The sequence below is a fragment of the Meles meles genome, chromosome 2 (assembly GCF_922984935.1).
Source record: "Meles meles chromosome 2, mMelMel3.1 paternal haplotype, whole genome shotgun sequence".
Classification (NCBI taxonomy): Eukaryota; Metazoa; Chordata; class Mammalia; order Carnivora; family Mustelidae; genus Meles; species Meles meles.
In genome coordinates this window covers 156,851,474-156,871,275 of record NC_060067.1, presented here as the reverse complement: position 1 = coordinate 156,871,275, position 19,802 = coordinate 156,851,474, and the positions used below count along the sequence as shown (strand labels likewise).

Here is a 19,802-nt window from a genome sequence, read left to right as displayed (position 1 = left end):
TTTTGTGTGGTGACAGATCATAACTATACCAACTGGGGTAAGCATTTGTAATGTATGCAATTATGAATCACTATGCATATTGTATATTAAATATACTTTAATTTAAAAACAAAAACTTAAAAATCCCTTATTAACTTAAGGACAATTATTGTTATAAGGACAGTGGTTCACTATGATTTCTTAATAAAAAGGATTTATTTTTAAGAAGACATCAAACTGACCTCACAATTTAAAATGTCAACTATCTCAGTGTTTCTCATATAATCAACATTGTCCAATCTCTATGTAACAAAGTAAAACACACAACTGACAGAATAAACTAGCTTAAACATTTATAAACATAGTGTGGGTAAAATTTTACCGAAAAATATATGAATATTCAATAATGTAAGGTGTACAACTTTTATCAGCAAGATGAAATTGGAACAAGCCTTGGAATCTCTAGTTATTTCCACAATAACAGCTAAATTTTAATCAGTTGCTTCAGTGATTTAAAACACTTTGGGGTGCCTGGGTGGCTCAGATGGTTGAGCATTCAACTTTTTATTTTGGCTCAGGTCATCATCTCTGGGTCCTGGGGTTGAGCCCCATGTCAGTCTCCATGCTCAACAGGGAGTCTTCTCAGGATTCTCTCTCCCTCTCCCTCTGCCCCTCCCCCCTAGTTCCTCTTTCTTTTTTTCTCTCTCTCTCTAAAATAAATAAGTAAATCTTAAAACAAAAAGAAAACAACTTTATCTTTTATCTTGTTGTTACTCTAATAGAATTCAAATTTTCCATTTAAAAGACTTAAAGTTTAGGTGTGTCTGGGTGGCTCAGTCAGTTAAGCATCTGACTCCAGCTCTGGTCGTGATCCTAGGGTCCTGGGATCCATCCCCTGACAATAGGCTCCACACACAGAGGGGAGTATGCTTCTCCCTCTCCCTCTGCCCTTCCTCCTGCTTCTGTTCTTTCTCTCAAATAAAGTAAATTTAAATTTCTTTTTAATTTTTCAAAAAGGTTAAGGTTTACATTTTATTTCACATCCCAGAAAATAACACTGTGTTTTTCCAATAAAAGGGTATCTTTAATATTCCCTGGAGATTAAAAAGAAATCTCATTTTGTAGTTAACACACTTAAGGGAGCATATAAAACTCTCATTAAATAAGCACTTCAAGCTCTACTTCATTTCACACAGTTCTAGGAAGATAAGAATGGACCCAGTAGTGTTTTAAACTCAAAACTATCCAAAATATTAAACAAATTCTAACTCAAAGGCATCTAATACTTCAAAATCTCCATAATGCTTGATATATGGAATTCTTGCAAAGGGATCTAAATTTTTGGCTTGGTACATTTTTTACCTCGATATATTCTGATCCTGTCAGGAATTTGCAGAAAATGAGGGTATTTGCCTATTGCCATACATCCAACAGAAGAGATTTTGTGTCCAAAGGGGTCATACATTCCCCACCAGTTGCTCCTATTTAGTAAGAACCAAACATGTTAACTTTGATTTACTTCTCTGTTTGATAATTTTACCTTGGCCCAAAGTTTCTAAACTATGATATGTGATTATAAATTTTGTGACTAACATCTAAATAAATGAAAAAAATTTTTCAAATAAAGACCCAACAAATATATATTTTCACTGGCTAAAAATAGTTTTCAACTATCTCACCAGTCAACACAAAATCCATAAGCTAATTTTGTCCATTCAAATTGTTATAACAGAATACCACAGATTAGATAGCTTATAAGTATCTGTCTGTCTGTCTGTCTATCTATCTATCTATCTATCTATCTATTCAATCATAGTTCTGGAGGCTGGTAGTCAGGGACCAGATTGCCAACATGGTTGAGAGAGGGCCCTTCTTGTATCCTCACATGACAGATATGAGCTCTTCTTTACTAGAACATTAACCCGAATCATGAATGTTTATCCTTATGACCAATTTACCTCCCAAGCCTCACCTACTCATACCAATACCTTTGGGGGTTAGGATTTCAACATATTCAAATAATATGCAAATATCTGTAAATAATACCTCTTTTATGGCTGAGTAAAACTTGTACAAAGATGAAATATATAGTGTTATAAAACGAAAGGTGAACAGTTAACTAAAGTTTACCAAACAACACCTTTAATCTTATTCTTCTAATTAGGGTGCCTGCAGGCTAATAGGGATATTCTCCAGCAGGGTACTCCCAGAATCTTGTGGGAAGATTTCCTGCTGAAGTCCTGAATCCACGTAGAAACTGTATTCTTTTCAGGATCTTTGAAATTTTTGTCTGCTTTCTTTCCTTTCTTTGCCTGCTCCTCATGGAGGTACATTCTCACAAATCAGGTCTGCTGAAAAGAAACAGGTTTCTTCAGTTTGACCCCCACAAGTAGATTAACCTGACAATCACCCACTACTTTCCAACTTCTCCTTGGGGAAGTCACCTCTTTCTACCATCTCTGTGAGAAACATCTCTGCAGCCGCTGACAGAGAGTTTAGTCCTACGCAGTGTCACCTGGGGAGCGGGACAGCTTTAGTATTCCTCTCTGTCCACTGCTTTCAAACTCATTTTTATTCTGCTCAAATGGCAATGCTGAAATCTCCACTATGACAGGCTGGACTTTTATAAATTTTATCTCACCTGTGTGTTTCTGTCCAGACAGCACATTCCAGGTTTTTTCCTTGACCAAAGCTAGTGGAGGAGAGACAGGTTTACTCCCTTGGATCCATTCTTCCTGAGGTCTTGTTTGTTTATATTCTGATGCACAGATGAGCAAAGGTTCTCCTGGATTCCTCCCAGGTGCTGAGGTCCTCTTTTTTAATGTATGGATGTCTAATTCATTGTTTAAAAAAATGGGAGGGGGGATAAATGAGCAGTATCTATGCCACCATGTTGCTGACATCACCACCCACACTATATTTAATTCATCTCTCTCTTTTTTTCCAAATATTATTTTGCCTTTTCTTGCTAACAATACTCCCTAATAGATGAAACACTTTATTTGTAGATATAAAATATCCCCGAGTTATTCATTAATCTAATAAAGTTACAGATGGCTACTGATGTTTGTATACTTATAAAATGATTTAAATAGGCTCAAACTTCTTTCTGGAATCTGAGGTAATTCAAGTATTCCAGAATATGGTTCAAAGCTGAGAAAATAGCATAGGGCCAGGACAACGGTATGAGCCAAAGTTCCGAAGATAAATTGTTTCTACTGTGTGCAGGGAGCACATAACATAGGGATAAAAAATACAGTCCTATTTATTCATATTGAAGAGTAATTAAGAAATGAAGCTTGATGGAGTTGATGGAGCCAGAATAGGAGAACTTTTATCCAGTTGCCATGGTCTTTAGAATTGAGAAAGTCTTGTTGCTAAGCACTTCAACCTAGAACATAATCGAATGATAGAAGAAAGGGAGGGGATTGTTATTTCTCTTTGTTATAAAAAGTTTCAGATCAAAGTCTTTGTACATAAAGAGGTAGTTTGTACTACCTCTATTTATGATAGGGCTATATTTAAAAAAATTAGTGGGAACCATTTATTCTACTGAGGGTAAGTCTTTCAAGAATTTAGCTATAAAGGAGAGAAGCACTAGTATTTGTGCATACATAAATACACACACACAAACATACACACTACATGATTCTTTGCCAATTTTTTAATCTTTAAGAGGATCTGTGACCTGGATTATGTCTTATTCTGGTCTATTTTAGTTGGTTAAATGAACAAAATTGTGTTTTTAATGGGTTGTAACTCATAGTTTGGGAAAAACTGATAGACTGAAAATGGGAGTGAGAGTGGAGGTAAGTAGATGGATTAACTTGATGAAGCCCTGGGAGAGGACAAAAATGAATTGTAAAAGATGATATATGACCATCTACTTGGAAATCTCTGTACTATTATGGCACTTTACCACATTATTAATAAGAGTTGTGGTTAACAGTTTAATATGTAAGAGTCAGAACAATGGAGGATGATAAGGGTTAGGAGTAGGGTTATGGTTATGGTTACAGTTAGAGTTTGATAATTAGATACAGGTGATACCAAAATATAATGCTTAGCCATAGACCAATGGCTAAATGTTGAAAATGAGTGATAAAACTAAAATAAACTAGGTGTTACATGGGTTGTCCACATGCTCACCAATCCCAAAATGCGGGTAAAATTACATTAATAAATCAGACACCTAATTTCTTGAGGTTTATGTAGCATTGATTTTGGTGTTGGTATATGAGTAATAATGCAAGTTAAATCGTGATCTAATGATATGGCTACCAGTCTAGTGGTTTGGAAGTGGCTTTGGCAATCAGTGGAAATTGGGACCAGTCATCTGTTCTGTATGCCATACAGGAATACTGAGAATGAGAATATTTCTTTCTGTCTGGCTTTGAATTGTTGACTGGTATGTTTAGTAAAATGAAGTAGGAATAAGGAACTTTCCCTTAGAAAGTGAGAGTAGAGAGTTCTTTGTTTTTCATGAAAGGAAGTTTCCATAGGTAACACAATGATTCTGCAGAAAAGAGGTCAGGTATAAGGAGTAGGCGATAAAGGTCCTTAATCATGCATCTTTTATTTTTATGTTACCTACTATGGGAGGTGATTTGATCAGTTTACATTAGATAAATACAAATAGACAAATAGATAAATAGCTGACTTCACTTTTCTGATTTTTCAACCAGAGGAAGAGTTCTTGGTTTCATTACCTCAAGCATTCATATTACTTCAATGATCTCATAAAGACTGTGATATTCTCACTAGACAATAAAAATAAACAATGTATATATAAAATATTGAAGTTTTACAAATTTCTAATGTGTAGCTTTGGCCCAAGCACTCTGTCTAAACTTAAGACCATAATATCTCCAGACCATTAGTCTCACAACATATATGTTCATTTACATTTTCTGAATGTGTTGCACCATTATCTTGCTTCTATTTTTCATATAAATATGTATATGTAATTTTATTTATGAAATAAATACACTTTACCGTCAAACCCAGGAAGAGGTTATCTTGCAATCTTATAAATTCAGGTTTTGATGCCAATATTTGTGAAAACAATTGATGCTTTGGTCCTTGCAATTTCACAGGCTTAGATGAAAAGAGAAATGCAGGAAAAGAGACAGGATAATTAATAATTTGTCACATGGAAGCATATATTACAGACAATGAGAAAAAATAATAATATATGTGAGTAATCTTTATATCTTCCCTGAGTAATGTATGTGACTGACTAATTTATCATCTGAAAGTGAAGGGAAGACCTATATAGTGATATTCACATCCAGCCCATATGTATAAATTGAGAGTGCTACATTAAAACGTGATAGGTGTTCATGCTACCATTAATACCACTTTATTTAAATATTTACTGTGAAAATGTTGGCACACATTCATATATTTACAGAACAGTATAAAAATCAATATGTGTCCTTTATCTAGAGTCAACCTATGGCCAATCACCACTGTTTTGTTCACACAGTCCCACTCTGCCTTACCATTAAGAGAAAACTCAATGCAGTATACTGAGCCATAATTCAAACACTAACACATTTTAACTCATAGCCTTCTCTTTACCCTCCACCTTGACTTGCTTTTATCTCCCACCCCTGTCTCTGCCCTTCTATCTTTTTTCTTTTAGTGTTGCTGCTCTGATGGTGTGACAGCTAGAAGACAGATCTTAGATATCAACACTTTATTTATCAGCATACATCCAGCTCAGAGGGAGGAGGCAGAGAGTAATGTTTCCTGACCTGCTCTGGTTTATTCTCACCAATGGCTGAATATGGTGGCTCCAGAATGGCTGTGGGTGAAGTCCTGGTACATGTGAGGATCACTGTCCCCGTTCTTTGGCTGAGGGTGTTTCTGCTCCTTTATGGATGGTCCCATATCGGATACTCCTATCGCCATGGTCCCCCAGAAGTGGTGATTCCTTTGAGGATAACAGGCACTGGCAGTGTCAAGAAGCCTCCAGGCTGGATCTCTTACTGTCTGCATCTTGGAGGCCAGAGACATGTTTTCCATATGAAGGTCAAGAAGCTTTTGCTGTCCAAAAACTTCCCAGTGTTCACATACACAGACCAGGGTGCTCTTTTTGAAGACCAGCCATTTATCCGGAAAGATTGCTATTACCATGGTTACGTGGAGGGGGATCCGGATTCACTGGTTTCTCTGAGTACCTGTTTTGGAAACTTTCAGGGAATATTACAGATAAATCACATTGTTTATGAGATTTTGCCCAAAAGCCTTTCTACTACATTTGAACATCTGGTATTTAAGATATATGATGAGGAGAAACAATTCCCACTCATGAGGTGTGGGTTGACAGATGAAAAAATAGTACAACAAATGAAGTTTCAAGAGAGCAATAATTCCGCTTTGCAAAGTGGATATGGAGGTCTGTGGACACACAAGAGATTTGTTGAAATGGCAGTGGTGGTAGACTACCATCGATACGCTTATCGTGAGTATAATGTCACAGCTGTGGAACTGGAAGTGATTACCACTATGAACCACGTAAATACCTTCTATCAACCCCTAAATACTGATGTGAGTTTAGTCGGAATAGAGGTCTGGACTAAAGGAAACCCTGTGGAAATAAAGAACATGGGTGTACTCATGAATTTATTTTGCACCTGGAAGGAAAAAGGCTTTAACATCCGTGTGCCCCACGATACCGCCCATGTTTTTGTAAAAAGAGGATATGGTACATTTGGCATATCTTATGTCAGATCAATATGTAACTACAATACTAATTGTGCAGTGGATACCTTCACAAGTGATGATTTGGGGGTTTTTGCATTCGTTGTGTCACATGAGCTTGGTCATTCTCTGGGTATGGGGCATGATGAGGAAACATGCAAATGTGCAGACAATGGGTGCATAATGTATGCAGCACAGCCATGGTCAACCAAATTCAGCAACTGCAGTAATGCTCAATATTGGCAAAACTCTGCAGGATCCAGATGTATCTTCCACCCACCCACTTCAGAGAGAAGCTTCAAGTTTACACGCTGTGGGAATGGTGTGGTTGAAGAAGGAGAAGAGTGTGACTGTGGCTCCTTAAACTTGTGTACAAAAGATCCATGCTGTCAGTTAGATTGTACTCTGAGTCCTGGGGCTATTTGTGCTTTTGGGCTTTGTTGCAAAGACTGCAAATTCATGCCATCGGGTGCTTTATGTAGAGAACAGGCAAATGAATGTGATCTTCCTGAGTGGTGCAATGGAACATCCCATCAATGCCCAGAAGATGTGTATGTGCAAGATGGAGTCGAATGCCCAGGGGGTGGCTACTGTTATGAAAAGAGATGCAATATCCGTGATGAACTGTGTAGCAAAATTTTTGGCCCAAATGCCAAGAGTGCGAGTCAGATTTGCTACAGTACAGTGAATATTCAAGGAGATCGTTTTGGTAACTGTGGTCTCAAGGGCCATCAATTTACAAAATGTAACACCTCAGATACCCTGTGTGGGAGGGTACAGTGTAAGGATGTGGCAAAAATCCCCACTCTGAGAGACCATTCTACTCTGCATTGGCTTCACCTCAATGATAATGTCTGTTGGGGTATAGACTTCCATCATGGGATGCCCTTGCCTGATCTTGGTGAAGTGAAAGATGGTACAGAGTGTGGTAAAGACCATATCTGCATCCAGAGGAAGTGTATCCCTTTGGCATATTTGAAAACCAGTTGTTCGCCCGAGACCTGCAGTAGGAATGGGATCTGCAACAATAGACATCACTGCCATTGTGGCGATGAGTGGAACCCCCCTGACTGCCAGGTAAGAGGCAGAGGAGGCAGTGTTGACAGTGGTCCACCCCCAATAAGAAATAAGACTGGAGTGTCACAGAAGCAGCAGCAGAAGATGACTTACCAGTTATTATTTTGGTTGATGCCTTTTTTGGCTTTATTATGTTGTTTGTTAATTTCATTTTTTATGAGACAGAAGAACAAGGATGAGAAAGAAGAGCAGAATGTTCCACATGCACCCAATGCACAGCAGAATGAGCCACCTGTAACTAATCAAGATGTGAGTGATCCACCTGCACCTGAGAATGAAAACTAGAAAGTTATGATTTCCAAAAAGAAACCCAAACCAAATGAATTTGCCCATTTGATAAATTTTAGTCCCCTGGCAGGAAAAATGTTACAGCTTGTACCACAGATCACTGACAGAAAATCACTGAGACTTTTTTTTATCACTTGGGATCATACACACTAGCCATTGAACAATAAGCAAAATATACTAATTCTCAGCACAGCTCTCTTTTCCATTATTTTAGGCAATTTCAGCAATTAATTTTTATGGAATTATTCTGCATTTCCTGAGCAATGGCAGTGCCCTCAGAGGGTGTGTGTGTGTGTGTGTGTGTGTGTGTGTGTGTGTGTGCGTTCGTGTGTGTGTGTGTTTAGCTTGCTGTCTGACAATTCCAAACAACCTTCCTCTTTGTAATCTGCTTTCATACACAGGGAATAGGAAATTACAAATCACATTTCTCCTTTGTGAGTCCTCCATTTTTAGCTACCACGAATAATGGACGCTAGAGGGAAACTCCACATGGGAAATGTTTTGAATGTTGTTCATATCAGAGCTGCCTAACTGACTCTCACCCTGGCAAAGGAAGCGCCTTACAATCTTTACATTACCATATACAGATATAAATGTAGTACAGATAGGGACAGAATGATATGATATACTATATATATATATGTATATGTATATATATATATGTATATGTATATGTATATATATACACACACACACACATATGCACACACATTATTTTCTTTGGTAATTCCCAGAACCAATAGTCCTGTCAGCCTCAGAGATATTGGCACAGCTATAAAGAGTCTTACCCTTGGAGCTCTAGATCCCAGGTCTCTGAGCCCTTCACCAAATCCCTGAGGTTCACCACCACTTTAGCCAACCCTCTCCTCAGAGGTCAGAGTCCTAGATCCACGAGACCTACTCCAAAGGTGTAGATTACAATAAGCACACTTCTTCCCATTGATCTCCAGTCTTTGGCTCAATAGCTGCACTTCCTTTCAGGAAAGCATGTCTTCTCAGAGAGGGCTTTGCTTGTTGTGCCTGAATTCTGACTGATAGAGTACTGACTTTGGAATAACGGAAAACACAGGAAGGAGTCTTACATCAAAATCTTTTGAATTTTCCACACCACTGCCTTTACCATCTTGGGGACATATTTTATACTCTGGTAGAATTACTTCAAAATCTCAAAAGAAAGGAAAATGGTACTTGCCACTCAACCCTTGGTAACTTCACTTGTAAAATAAGATAAAGAAGATATTTATAATTCCATGTAGGATATCTAAGTCTTAGCAGACCATGTGTCCTCTCCAAAGGAAAAACAAAACAAAACACAAAACAAAACACCTAGAAAATCCCAATTTCATTTTTTTTTCTTTTAAAATATTTGTATTTATTTGAGAAAGAGACAGTGAGAGAGAGCATGAGAGATGAGAAGGTCAGAGGGAGAAGCAGACTCCCCATAGAGCTGGGAGCCCAATGTGGGACTCGATCCTGAGACTCCGGGATCCTGACCAGAGCCTAAGACAGCTGCTTAACCAACTGAGCCACCCAAATGCCCAAATCCTAATTTTATTTTAACCCATGTTTTAAGGACATCAGAGAGCTGAGGAAGTAATATGGAATAGGTGAACTGAAATTTCAGGCAGGATGAAACAATTCTAAAAAGGGCTGAATCTTGCCAGCCATTTTAGCCTCTAAGTATATGCTGATGCCAGTTGTGACTTGAGCCTTAGTCTTGGCCCAGGTGCAGGACATCTGCTGAGGGAAAGAGAAATCCCCAGTGTCTTAGTTACTATAGAGGGTTAGATAGACTCTCAACATAGACATCAAGGGCTCTAATTCACTATCAGATTTCCCCAAGTCATAAGAGCTTAATCTGAGGGCTCTGTGGAATGCTGGTGAGCTCCTCTTTGAAATTTCTCAAAGGCACCGATCCCCAAAATCATGTTGTATTTTGAACATAAGACATAGCAAAAGGAGGCTTATCTCAAGCAAAGGATGTCTCTCCCCATAATATACTTATCTGATTTTGATCTTGCATGTGGCAAGAAGTAGAGGCTGGGGAGTGAACCTCTTGGCGATAGAGCCCAACCGTCCATAAGCTTTAGAGTTGTGAAAATGGAGTCACATAAACTCACAACTGAAAGCCCAGCAAGCCCAAGCCTGAACAACATAAGGAAAGGAGAATTAGCTCAGATTTACTAAATCACTCACCTTTGACCTGGCACCCTATGATTCGATACAGGTAATCAGCTCCTCAGCCTATCCTCCTAACAGAGGAAAGAGAGAGCAGCTGTGGGTGTCTTATACACCATTCCTGCACACAATAAAAATTACCATACATGCTAAGAATCACAATTCATGACTTTTTTTTCTTAATATCCTTTTTTTAAAGATTTTATTTATTTGTTTGAGAGAGAGAGAGAGAGCATAAGCAGGGGCAGGGAGAAACAGGCTTCCTGCTGACAAAGGAACCAGAAGTGGGGCTTGATCCCAGGACCTTGGGTTCATGACCTGAGCTGAAGGCAGACGTTTAACCACCCAGGTGCACCTCATGACTTCCTATTATGAGAAGTAAAAAAAGGAGGGAAAGAAAAGAGGGAGAAACTGTTAAGTATGAACTAGGTAGTAGAGCAGGAGTACATAATAAAAAATCAATTATGGGGGCACCTGGGTGACTCAGTGGGTTAAAGCCTCTGCCTTCAGCTCAGGTCATGATCCCAGGGTCGTGGGATCAAGCCCCATATCTGTCTCTCTGCTCAGCAGGGAGCCAGCTTCCTCCTCTCTCTCTCTCTCTGCCTGCCTCTCTGCCTACTTGTGATCTCTATCTGTCAAATAAATAAATAAAATCTTTAAAAAAAAATCAACTATGATTATACATTTAAAATGGAAGAAAAATATACAAAATTTAACAAATGTACACTATGCTCAGTATGTTGGGATCTATACAATAATTTCACGTAGATCTTATAGAACTAAAAAGTACAATATATAATAGGCAATTCAGTGGATGGTTTGAACAGTAGTTGGGGCATATCAGATTACAGAATTGCTCATTTGGAAAAGGTCAGTGGAAAAATCCCCACACTGCTGTACACAGAAAAATAAAAGCAGAATATAAAAGATTAAGAAGTAGATTTGAGAATTTTATGACTTTTTAGAGATTGCCTAATTACAGGTAAGGAAAAATAAAAGGAAAAATATCAAGTTTTAGCAAATATTTTTTAGACTTTGTATGTGTGCTGTTATAAATATTGCTTATCTGAATACTGTAGGCATGAGTTTGACAGAAAATTTAATCATGCTACCTTTGTTTTTATGAAATTGCAAGTTCTTCATTATTAAATAATAAAATGTAGGTTTAGCTCTAAGACGGTTTTAAATAGTCAAGAACTTTCAAACATTTAGGGTTTTTTTCTTAATTAAAGTTCATCTCTGAAATTTTGGAAAGGATTTCACATTACTAATTTATTTTCTATATTTTATTCTCATATCATAATTGTACATTTTTACCATTTTATTTTAACTCCAGTAAACATACAGTGTTATATTAGTTTTAGGTGTACAATATCATGATTCACTATTTCACACATCACCAGGTGCTCATCATTTCAAGTGTACTCCTTAATCCCCATCACTCTTCACCCATCCCCCCACCTCCCCTCCCCTCTGGTAACCATCAGTTTGTTCTCAAAAATTAAGAGTCTGCATAATGATACATTATTTTCAAACTTCTTTAGCTCAGTTGTTATGAGTCATCACATGAGAAGAATCACTGGATCATACTTTTTTTTAAATTTTTTATTTATTTCTTATTTTTTTATAAACATATGATGTATTTTTATCCCCAGGGGTACAGGTCTATGAATCGCCAGGTTTACACACTTCACAGCACTCACCATAGCACATACCCTCCCCAATGTCCATAACCCCACTCCCCCTTTCCCACTGCCCCTCTCCCAACCCCCCGTCCCCCCAGCAGCCCTCAGTTTGTTGTGTGAGATTAAGACAAACCACTTATGGTTTGTCTCCCTCCCAATCCCACCTTGTTTCATTTATTCTTCTCCTATCCCCCTAGCCCCCCATGTTGCATCTCCACATCCTCCTATCAGGGAGATCATATGATAGTTGTCTTTCTCTGATCGACTTATTTCACTAAGCATGATACCCTCTAGTTCCATCCACGTCATCACAAATGGCAAGATTTCATTTCTTTTCATGTCTGCATTATGTATATTTACCACATCTTCTTTATCCATTCATCTGTTGACGGACATCTAGGTTCTTTCCATAGTTTGGCTATTGTAGACATTGCTGCTATAAACATTCTGGTGCACGTGTCCCTTCGGATCACGTTTGTATCTTTAGGGTAAATACCCAGTAGGGCAATTGCTGAGTCATAGGGTAGTTCTATTTTCGACATTTTGAGGAACCTCCATGCTGTTTTCCAGAGTGGTTGCACCAGCTTGCATTCCCACCAACAGTGTAGGAGGGTTCCCCTTTCTCTGCATCCTCGCCAGCATCTGTCATTTCCTGACTTGTTAATTTTAGCCATTCTGACTGATGTGAGGTGATATCTCATTGTGGTTTTGATTTGTATTTCCCTGAAGCCGAGTGATGTGGAGCACTTTTTCATGTGTCTGTTGGCCATCTGGATGTCTTCTTTGGATCACACTTTTTAAGAGAAATAGGCAACACTTTTCTTGTAGTACTTATACCATTCTCACTTTCTCACTAATAATGTCTGAAAGCTCTGATGACTCCATAGTATTGTTAATATTTTTAAATTGTATCCATTCTGTTTCATTTTCGTGCCAGTAACTTTGTGTAGTGAGAAATTTTTATTTTTGATGAGCTTTATTTATCAATTTTTCATATGTTTTCTTTTCTATAGTCTATGAAATCTTCATGTGCTTCCATCATGAAGATATGGTCCTATGTTTTCTCCAAAACTTTTATGAGTTTTGTTTTTCACTCAGGTCTACAGCCTTTCTCAATTGTTTTCAGTATGTTATACAGTCCAAGTTAAAGTCCATTTTATTCTATAGAGATATACACATATTTCAATACCATCTTTTAAAAAAATTTCCATTTCCTTCATTTTTTTTGTTATTGAAAAATGAATAAACATGTAAATATTGTCCTATTTCCAGAGTCATTAGTTGTTTATTGATCTAGCTGTTGAACATTATACCAGTACTCTCTTGTCTTGATTACTGAAGTAATGCAGCAAGTCTGAAAACTGGTAATGTTACCATAGTGTTGTTTTACTTTGCAAAGATTGTTGTGGATATTGTACATACTTTGAAATTCCATATAAATTTTAAAATCAGCCTATCACTCACTCTACCACATACACACACACACCCACACACACACACAACCTTGATAGCATTGTGATGAATCTGTATTCATCTGCATTGAATTGAATCTGTACCTCAATTTGAGAATCTGTACCTCAATTTGAGAAGAATGGTTACCTTAGAAATAATAAGTCTTTCTATCCATGAAGTTGGTATAGATCTTCATTTATCTCATTCTTTTTAAAGATATTTCAGTAATGCCTTATTGTTTCCAAGAGAGAGGTATTGCATATAGTTGGTTAAATACTTCGGTGTTTTTATATTGTGCATATAATTGTGACTGTAATTTATTTTCTAACTAACTGGTGCTGGTCTAAAAATATAATTCACTTTGTAAATTTACATATTGCCCTACCACTGACTAAATGTACATTTTAAGCACACGTGTGTGTGTGTGTGTGTGTGTGTGTATTACAAGGAGTCCTTGGGATTTCCTGTGAAAACACCCATGTTATCTATTAATCAATAACGTTTGACTTTTTACTTTAAATATACAATATGAACTCAGAACTTCTTGTAACTCCAGAACATGAGGAAGTTCCTAAAAGATAAAAGGTATATCAAAGGGACACAGGAACTAACTGAAAGTCCTCTCAAAGGTCAAACCTGAATGTACTGTACATTTACAACATGGTAAAATAAACATCAGCCCATAGTGATACAAATAAATGACTCAAGAGAGAAGTAAATGGGGGGGGGGCGGAGAGAACAATTTTCAAAGTGGAAGAATTCCAAATACTCTTATGTCAGCTCTCTATCCTTACTCCCACCCCTTGATGTTGGGTTATAGATAGTGACTTCTTTCCAAAAAATTCAGTACGGAAGTTGAGAAAGGGAATGACATTATACCGAGCAACCTGAAAAAGACTACCTGTGCCACAAGATGATTGTTAACATCACATGGATGAGCCATGTTCATAGCATGAGCCTTTGAAATGATGGATGAAAAATGTTACCTTATCTGCGTTGCCTTCCTCCTCAAAAGCCATAACCCCTCTTTCACATTCAAAAAGAGATCCTGAAATTAAGGAGCCTTTTGCAAAACACCTGAGCAGTACTCTTAAAAAATATCAAGGCCACTATAATAAGGAAAATCTGAGAAATACTTACAGCCAAGAATAGCCTAAGGAGGTGTGGCAATTAAAAACAATATGGTATCCAGGATAACAACAACAACAAAGAACACTGGACACAAATGAAAGAAATTTGGAAGTATGGACATTAGTTAATAATAATATGCAAAAAACTTTTAAAAATAAAAAATAATAAAATAATAATATGTAAACATTTGTTCATTATTCATGACAAAGGTATGATAGTAATGTAAGATTTAACAATAGGAGAAACTGAGTGCAGGATTTGATTTACCAAAACTCTCTGAAGTATTTATTGAACAGTTTTGTACATCTGCAATTATTTTAAAACAAAAAGGACCTAGGGGTGACTTGGTGGCTCAGTCAGTTGAGTGTCTGTTTTCAGCTCAGGTCATGATCTCAGGGTCCTGGGATCAAGCCCTTCATTGGACTCCTTGCTCAGCAGGGAGTCTGATTCTCCCTTTCCTTCTGCCCCTCATCTCCACTTGAGCAAGCTCTCTCACTCTGCTCTTCTCTCTCAAATAAACAAATAAAATCTTTTAAAAAGGACCTAAATTTATAAATAAATAGGTGTATAAAAAATTTTACTCGATTAAGGTGGTAAAAACATAGGGAGTCAGACCACTATTTCATATTTTGTAATTTTGTACTCATGACTGCCTTGGGAAGAAAATAACTGTTAGCTTTTATTTATCTCGTAGTACTATGTAGGCTCAGAAATTAATTTTCCTTTTAAGTTTTTCTCTTGACCCTTATATGATTGTTTCATTCTGTTATGCTGCTCCTGTAAAATAAAGTATATAATGTCATCTATTATATATTATCTTGAAGTCTCTGCATTGAATTTGGATTTTTTTAAAGATTTATTTCTTTATCTGAAGGGGGAGAGGCAGAGGGAGAGGAAGAGCTAATCTTCCCCACTGAGTGCGGACCCTGACCAGGGCTCCATCTCCACCTTGAGATCATGACCTTAGTCAAAATCAAGAGTTGGACCCTTAACCAACTGAGCCACCAGGCACCCCTGGATTTTTTTTAAATCTTTGAATATTTGGAGATATGTCTATAAGCCCTACTGGAGTTTCTGGTTTTGGTGTGGGTAGATTTTACACCAATAATCCAGTTCCTTTGCTATAGATTGTTCAGAGTTTAAAATTGACTTCTGTGTATGTCACATTTTCCAAAAAAAAAAAAAGTCCACTCAGCATTTAAAATTTACTATTGTTAAGTTTCCATACTATGTTCAACATTGTATTATTCTCCCTTGAATCTGTTGTCTTATCTTCATTTTTTGTCCTATAGTTCTTCATCTCTGTCTTTCATTTTTTCTTAATATCTCCAAAGATTTTCATACTATAAAAGCCATTAATTCTTAATGATACTTGTTAGAAGGTAGGGAAGAGGAGACTGTCCTCCCGACTGAGAAGGCACCTTGAGACTTCAATACAACACAGGTGAGTCTACACTATTTGTGCAGAGTTTTACTCAGGATAACTGGCTGACAGAGGGGACCGGGTGTGCAGCAGTACAGAGGAGCATAGCTATTCTCTGCAATGTCTAGACCTTAGTCCATAGATTTTATAGAACAAGGGGACATGCAGAAGGCATTGTAATGAGATCAAAGTGTTCACATGCACCTGATAGCTGACCTTGAGTTCTTGAGGCACCATCTGTGAGTCAAGAAGGCAAGAAACTGTGTTATTCCACCTGGGTGGCTCAGTGGGTTAAAGTCTCTGCCTTCGGCTCTGGTCATGATCCCAGAGTCCTGGGATCAAGCCCTGCATCGGGCTCTCTGCTAGGCAGGGAGCCTGCTTCCCTCTCTCTCTCTGCCTGCCTCTCTGCCTACTTGTGGTCTCTCTCTCTGTCAAATAAATAAATAAAATCTTAAAAAAAAAAAAGAAACTGTGTTATCTTTAACAAATTTATGGAGGACTAGAACAAGCCTTTCCTGATCACAGCCTTGGAAGGTATTTTCTAAGTTATGTGTATATTAATCTCCAAGAGGCCTGGAACATGTCGCCCCAAGAGAGGAGAAACAAGAACAAGATGGAGGGCCAAAGGCAGAGTCAGTATGGTCAACACTCCTACACCAACTAAATTCATGTCCTTTTCTATGTTCATGTATCTTCAGTGCTTTATTTTCTAATTTCTTGGTTATATACTTAACTTTTGAATATTTACTGCTTTTTCTGATATAATATACAACCCAGTGATTTAACTTAGACTCCATAATTTCTTAGCTATTATTTTATTATGTGTACCCATTGATAAATTTTATGATTTTTAATAATTATGTGTTAAACTAATTCTAAATGATCTGAAAAATGTGGATTTTACTATAATATGAATATGACCATTTGTCCTAAGAAATCAGTGTTCGTATGTTCCTTTGAATACTAGGTAGTATAGTTAAGTACAGAATTCTAGCCCAGTGAAATAAGAGTCATAAGATTAATATGGTAAAAGTAAATAAAATCCAAGTTACATCACTCAAGGAAATACATGTACCACCTCTAGAGGAATTGAATCAATGTATCAGAAGGAAAATGAAAGGTGCCTGGGTGGCTCAGTGGTTTAAAACCTCTGCCTTCAGCTCAGGTCATGATCCCAGGGTCCTGGGATTGAGCCCCTCATCGAGCTCTCTGCTTGGCAGAGAGCCTGCTTCCCCGCTCTCTCTGCCTGCCTCTCTGTGTACTTGTGATCTCTGTCTGTCAAATAAATAAAAATCTTTGAAAAAAAAAAAGATCATCCACCATGATCAAGTGGGATTAAAAAAAATAAAGAAAGAAAAATGAAAATTCACAACTCAGTTCTTCTTATTTGGTTAGTATAACAACTAATGAAAAAGTTCAGGTCAAAATATTGGTCAGGCAGTTGTGTTTTGAAGTAAGCATCTCCATAAGTCAAATAGTGAAATTGTTATCAAATCTCCATATAAATTTTTTCTTAGTAGTTATAGACTTGATCATAATCACTCTAAATACTATACCTTCCTTTTCTTTCTCATGTTCTAAGTTTCCATTATGTAACTGTGTTACTCAGTTGCTTGAAAATTGTTGCTAACTAGTGGTAGAAAGAGTGACTTATTAATATTAGTGAATTTAGAGTAAATAAGATTTACTAATTGTTGGAATAATAGGTAATCATTGCCTGTAGCTCAACAAAATTTAAATGATATACACATCCCTAGAGAAATTACACTTTATAATAAATTGCTTTCCCAAGTCAACCTGTCAACCTCCTCTTTTATTTCAAAACATTGGTGCTAAAAGCTCCTTCTAGGGGTGCCTGGTGGCTCAGTGGGTTAAGCCTCTGCTTTTGGCTCAGGTTATGATCTCAGGGTCCTGGGATCGAGCCCTTCATCGGGCTCTCTGCTCAGCAGGGAGCCTGCTTCCCACCCTCTTTCTGCCTGCCTCTCTGCCTACTTGTGACCACTCTTTCTCTGTTAAATAAATAAATAAAATCTTCAAAAAGAAAAAAAGAAAAACTCGGCTAAATGAGCATAGATTTACTTTATTTTCATTATTATTATTGGTCACACTATTTTGCCCACAGTATGTATGTATTTATTTGTTTGTTTGCTTATTTTTCTTCCAATTTTTTTATTGAAATTCCAGTTAATAGTTATAGGATTTAATGATTGATCACTTACATACATCACCCAGTGCATGGATTTTAATTATTTTTTAATTACTTCTTATTTTTAAGCAAGTTCCATGCCAAGCATGCAGCCCAAATAGGGTTTTGAACTCATGACCCTGACATCAAGACCTGAGCTGAGATCGAGTCAGAAACTCAACCATCTGAGTCACTCACCCTGACTTTTAATTTTATGTTTTCACCTTCTTCCTTGTGTATTGTCTCAGTACACTTCCCATTACATTACATATCTATAATTAGATTAACTTTCATTCTGTAAAATGACTTTCATAGTTGATTTCACCATTTCTTTTGTTTTTCCATTTGATTTTTAATTTCATTTTTTTATGTTTAAAAACATTCTATGAGGGGCACCTGGGTGGCTCAGTGGGTTAAAGCCTCTGCCTTCAGCTCAGGTCATGATCTGAGAGTCCTGGGATGGAGCCCGGCATCTGGCTCTCTGCTCAGCAGGGAGCCTGCTTCCTTCCTTCTCTCTCTCTGCCTGTCTCTCTGCCTACTTGTGATCTGTCAGTCAAATAAATAAATAAAATCTAAAAAAAAAAAAATTCTATGAACTAAAACAGACAAAATCTCCACCTACTCTAATTAAACATGTGTCCTAGCATAAGCCATATATTTGAAGAGCAATCAGAAAGCATAGATAAGAAACAAATGGAAAATCTTGAGATGAAATAAATAATATCAAAAAAATTATTAGAAGAGATCAGAAGACTTCAGCAGGCAGAATAAAGAATGCTTTGAAGATAGATTATTAAGAATCTCACAAACTAAAGAAAAAAAAGAGAGAGAGAGAGAAAGAAATATTGACCAGGCCTCTGAGAAATAAGTGACCCATAGTGAAATAGTGTCTTCCTTTTAAAAAAAAAAATTGCTAAAAAAGAGCTGTTAAATATCATTTCTGTTCACATCTCTCTTGCTACTTTTTTGGGTTCCAAATTAGGGATGCTAGAACTTTTTAAATGTATTTTGCTTTAATTTTTCTGCATACAAGAGTGTGGGGGATTTTTCCACTGACATTTTCCAGATGAGTAATTCTGTAATCTGATATGCTCAAACTACTGTTCAAACTGTCCACTGAATTGCCTATTATGTATTGTACATTTTAGTTCTATAATATCTACTTGAAATTGTTGTATAGATTCCAACATACTGAGCATAGTCTACATTTGTTATATTTTGTATATTTTTCTTCCATTTTAAATCTGTTATCATTGTTTTATTTTTTAATTTTTGTTTTTCATGTACTCTTGCTCTACTATGGGTCATACTTAACGTTCTTCCCTCTTTTTTTTTTCCCCTTTTTTCTTCTCTTAGCAATAAATCATCAATTGTGATTCTTAGCATGTATGGTAATTTTTATTGTGTGCAGGAATGGTGTATAAGACACCCATAGCTGCTCTAGGTGACCCCAAAGTTTTCTCTCTTTCCTCTGTTAGGAAGACAGGCTGAGGAGCTGATTACCTGTATCGAATCATAGGTTGTGCCAGGTCAAAGGTGAGTGACTTTTAGTAAATTCTGGGCTAATTCTCCTTTCCTTATGTTGTTCAGGCTTGGGCTTGCTGGGCTTTCAGTTGTGAGTTTATGTGACTCCATTTTCGCAACTCTAAAGCTTATGGACGGTTGGGCTCTATCACCAAGAGGTTCACTCCCCAGC

The 19,802-nt window shown here is 37.1% G+C and overlaps 1 protein-coding gene across 1 annotated transcript; it reads left to right on the top strand.

The window, feature by feature from the left end:
- The first annotated feature begins 5,760 nt into the window (after positions 1-5,760).
- Positions 5,761-8,049, top strand: LOC123933543 (disintegrin and metalloproteinase domain-containing protein 20-like). Its single transcript, XM_045992819.1, has one exon. It carries the CDS (start codon positions 5,761-5,763, stop codon positions 8,047-8,049), a length of 2,289 nt encoding a protein of 762 aa, XP_045848775.1.
- The last annotated feature ends 11,753 nt before the right edge of the window (positions 8,050-19,802 follow it).

Bases quoted from the DNA above. Each gene is read 5' to 3' on its own strand.
- LOC123933543 (XM_045992819.1), top strand. From the start codon at position 5,761: ATGGCTGAATATGGTGGCTCCAGAATGGCTGTGGGTGAAGTCCTGGTA.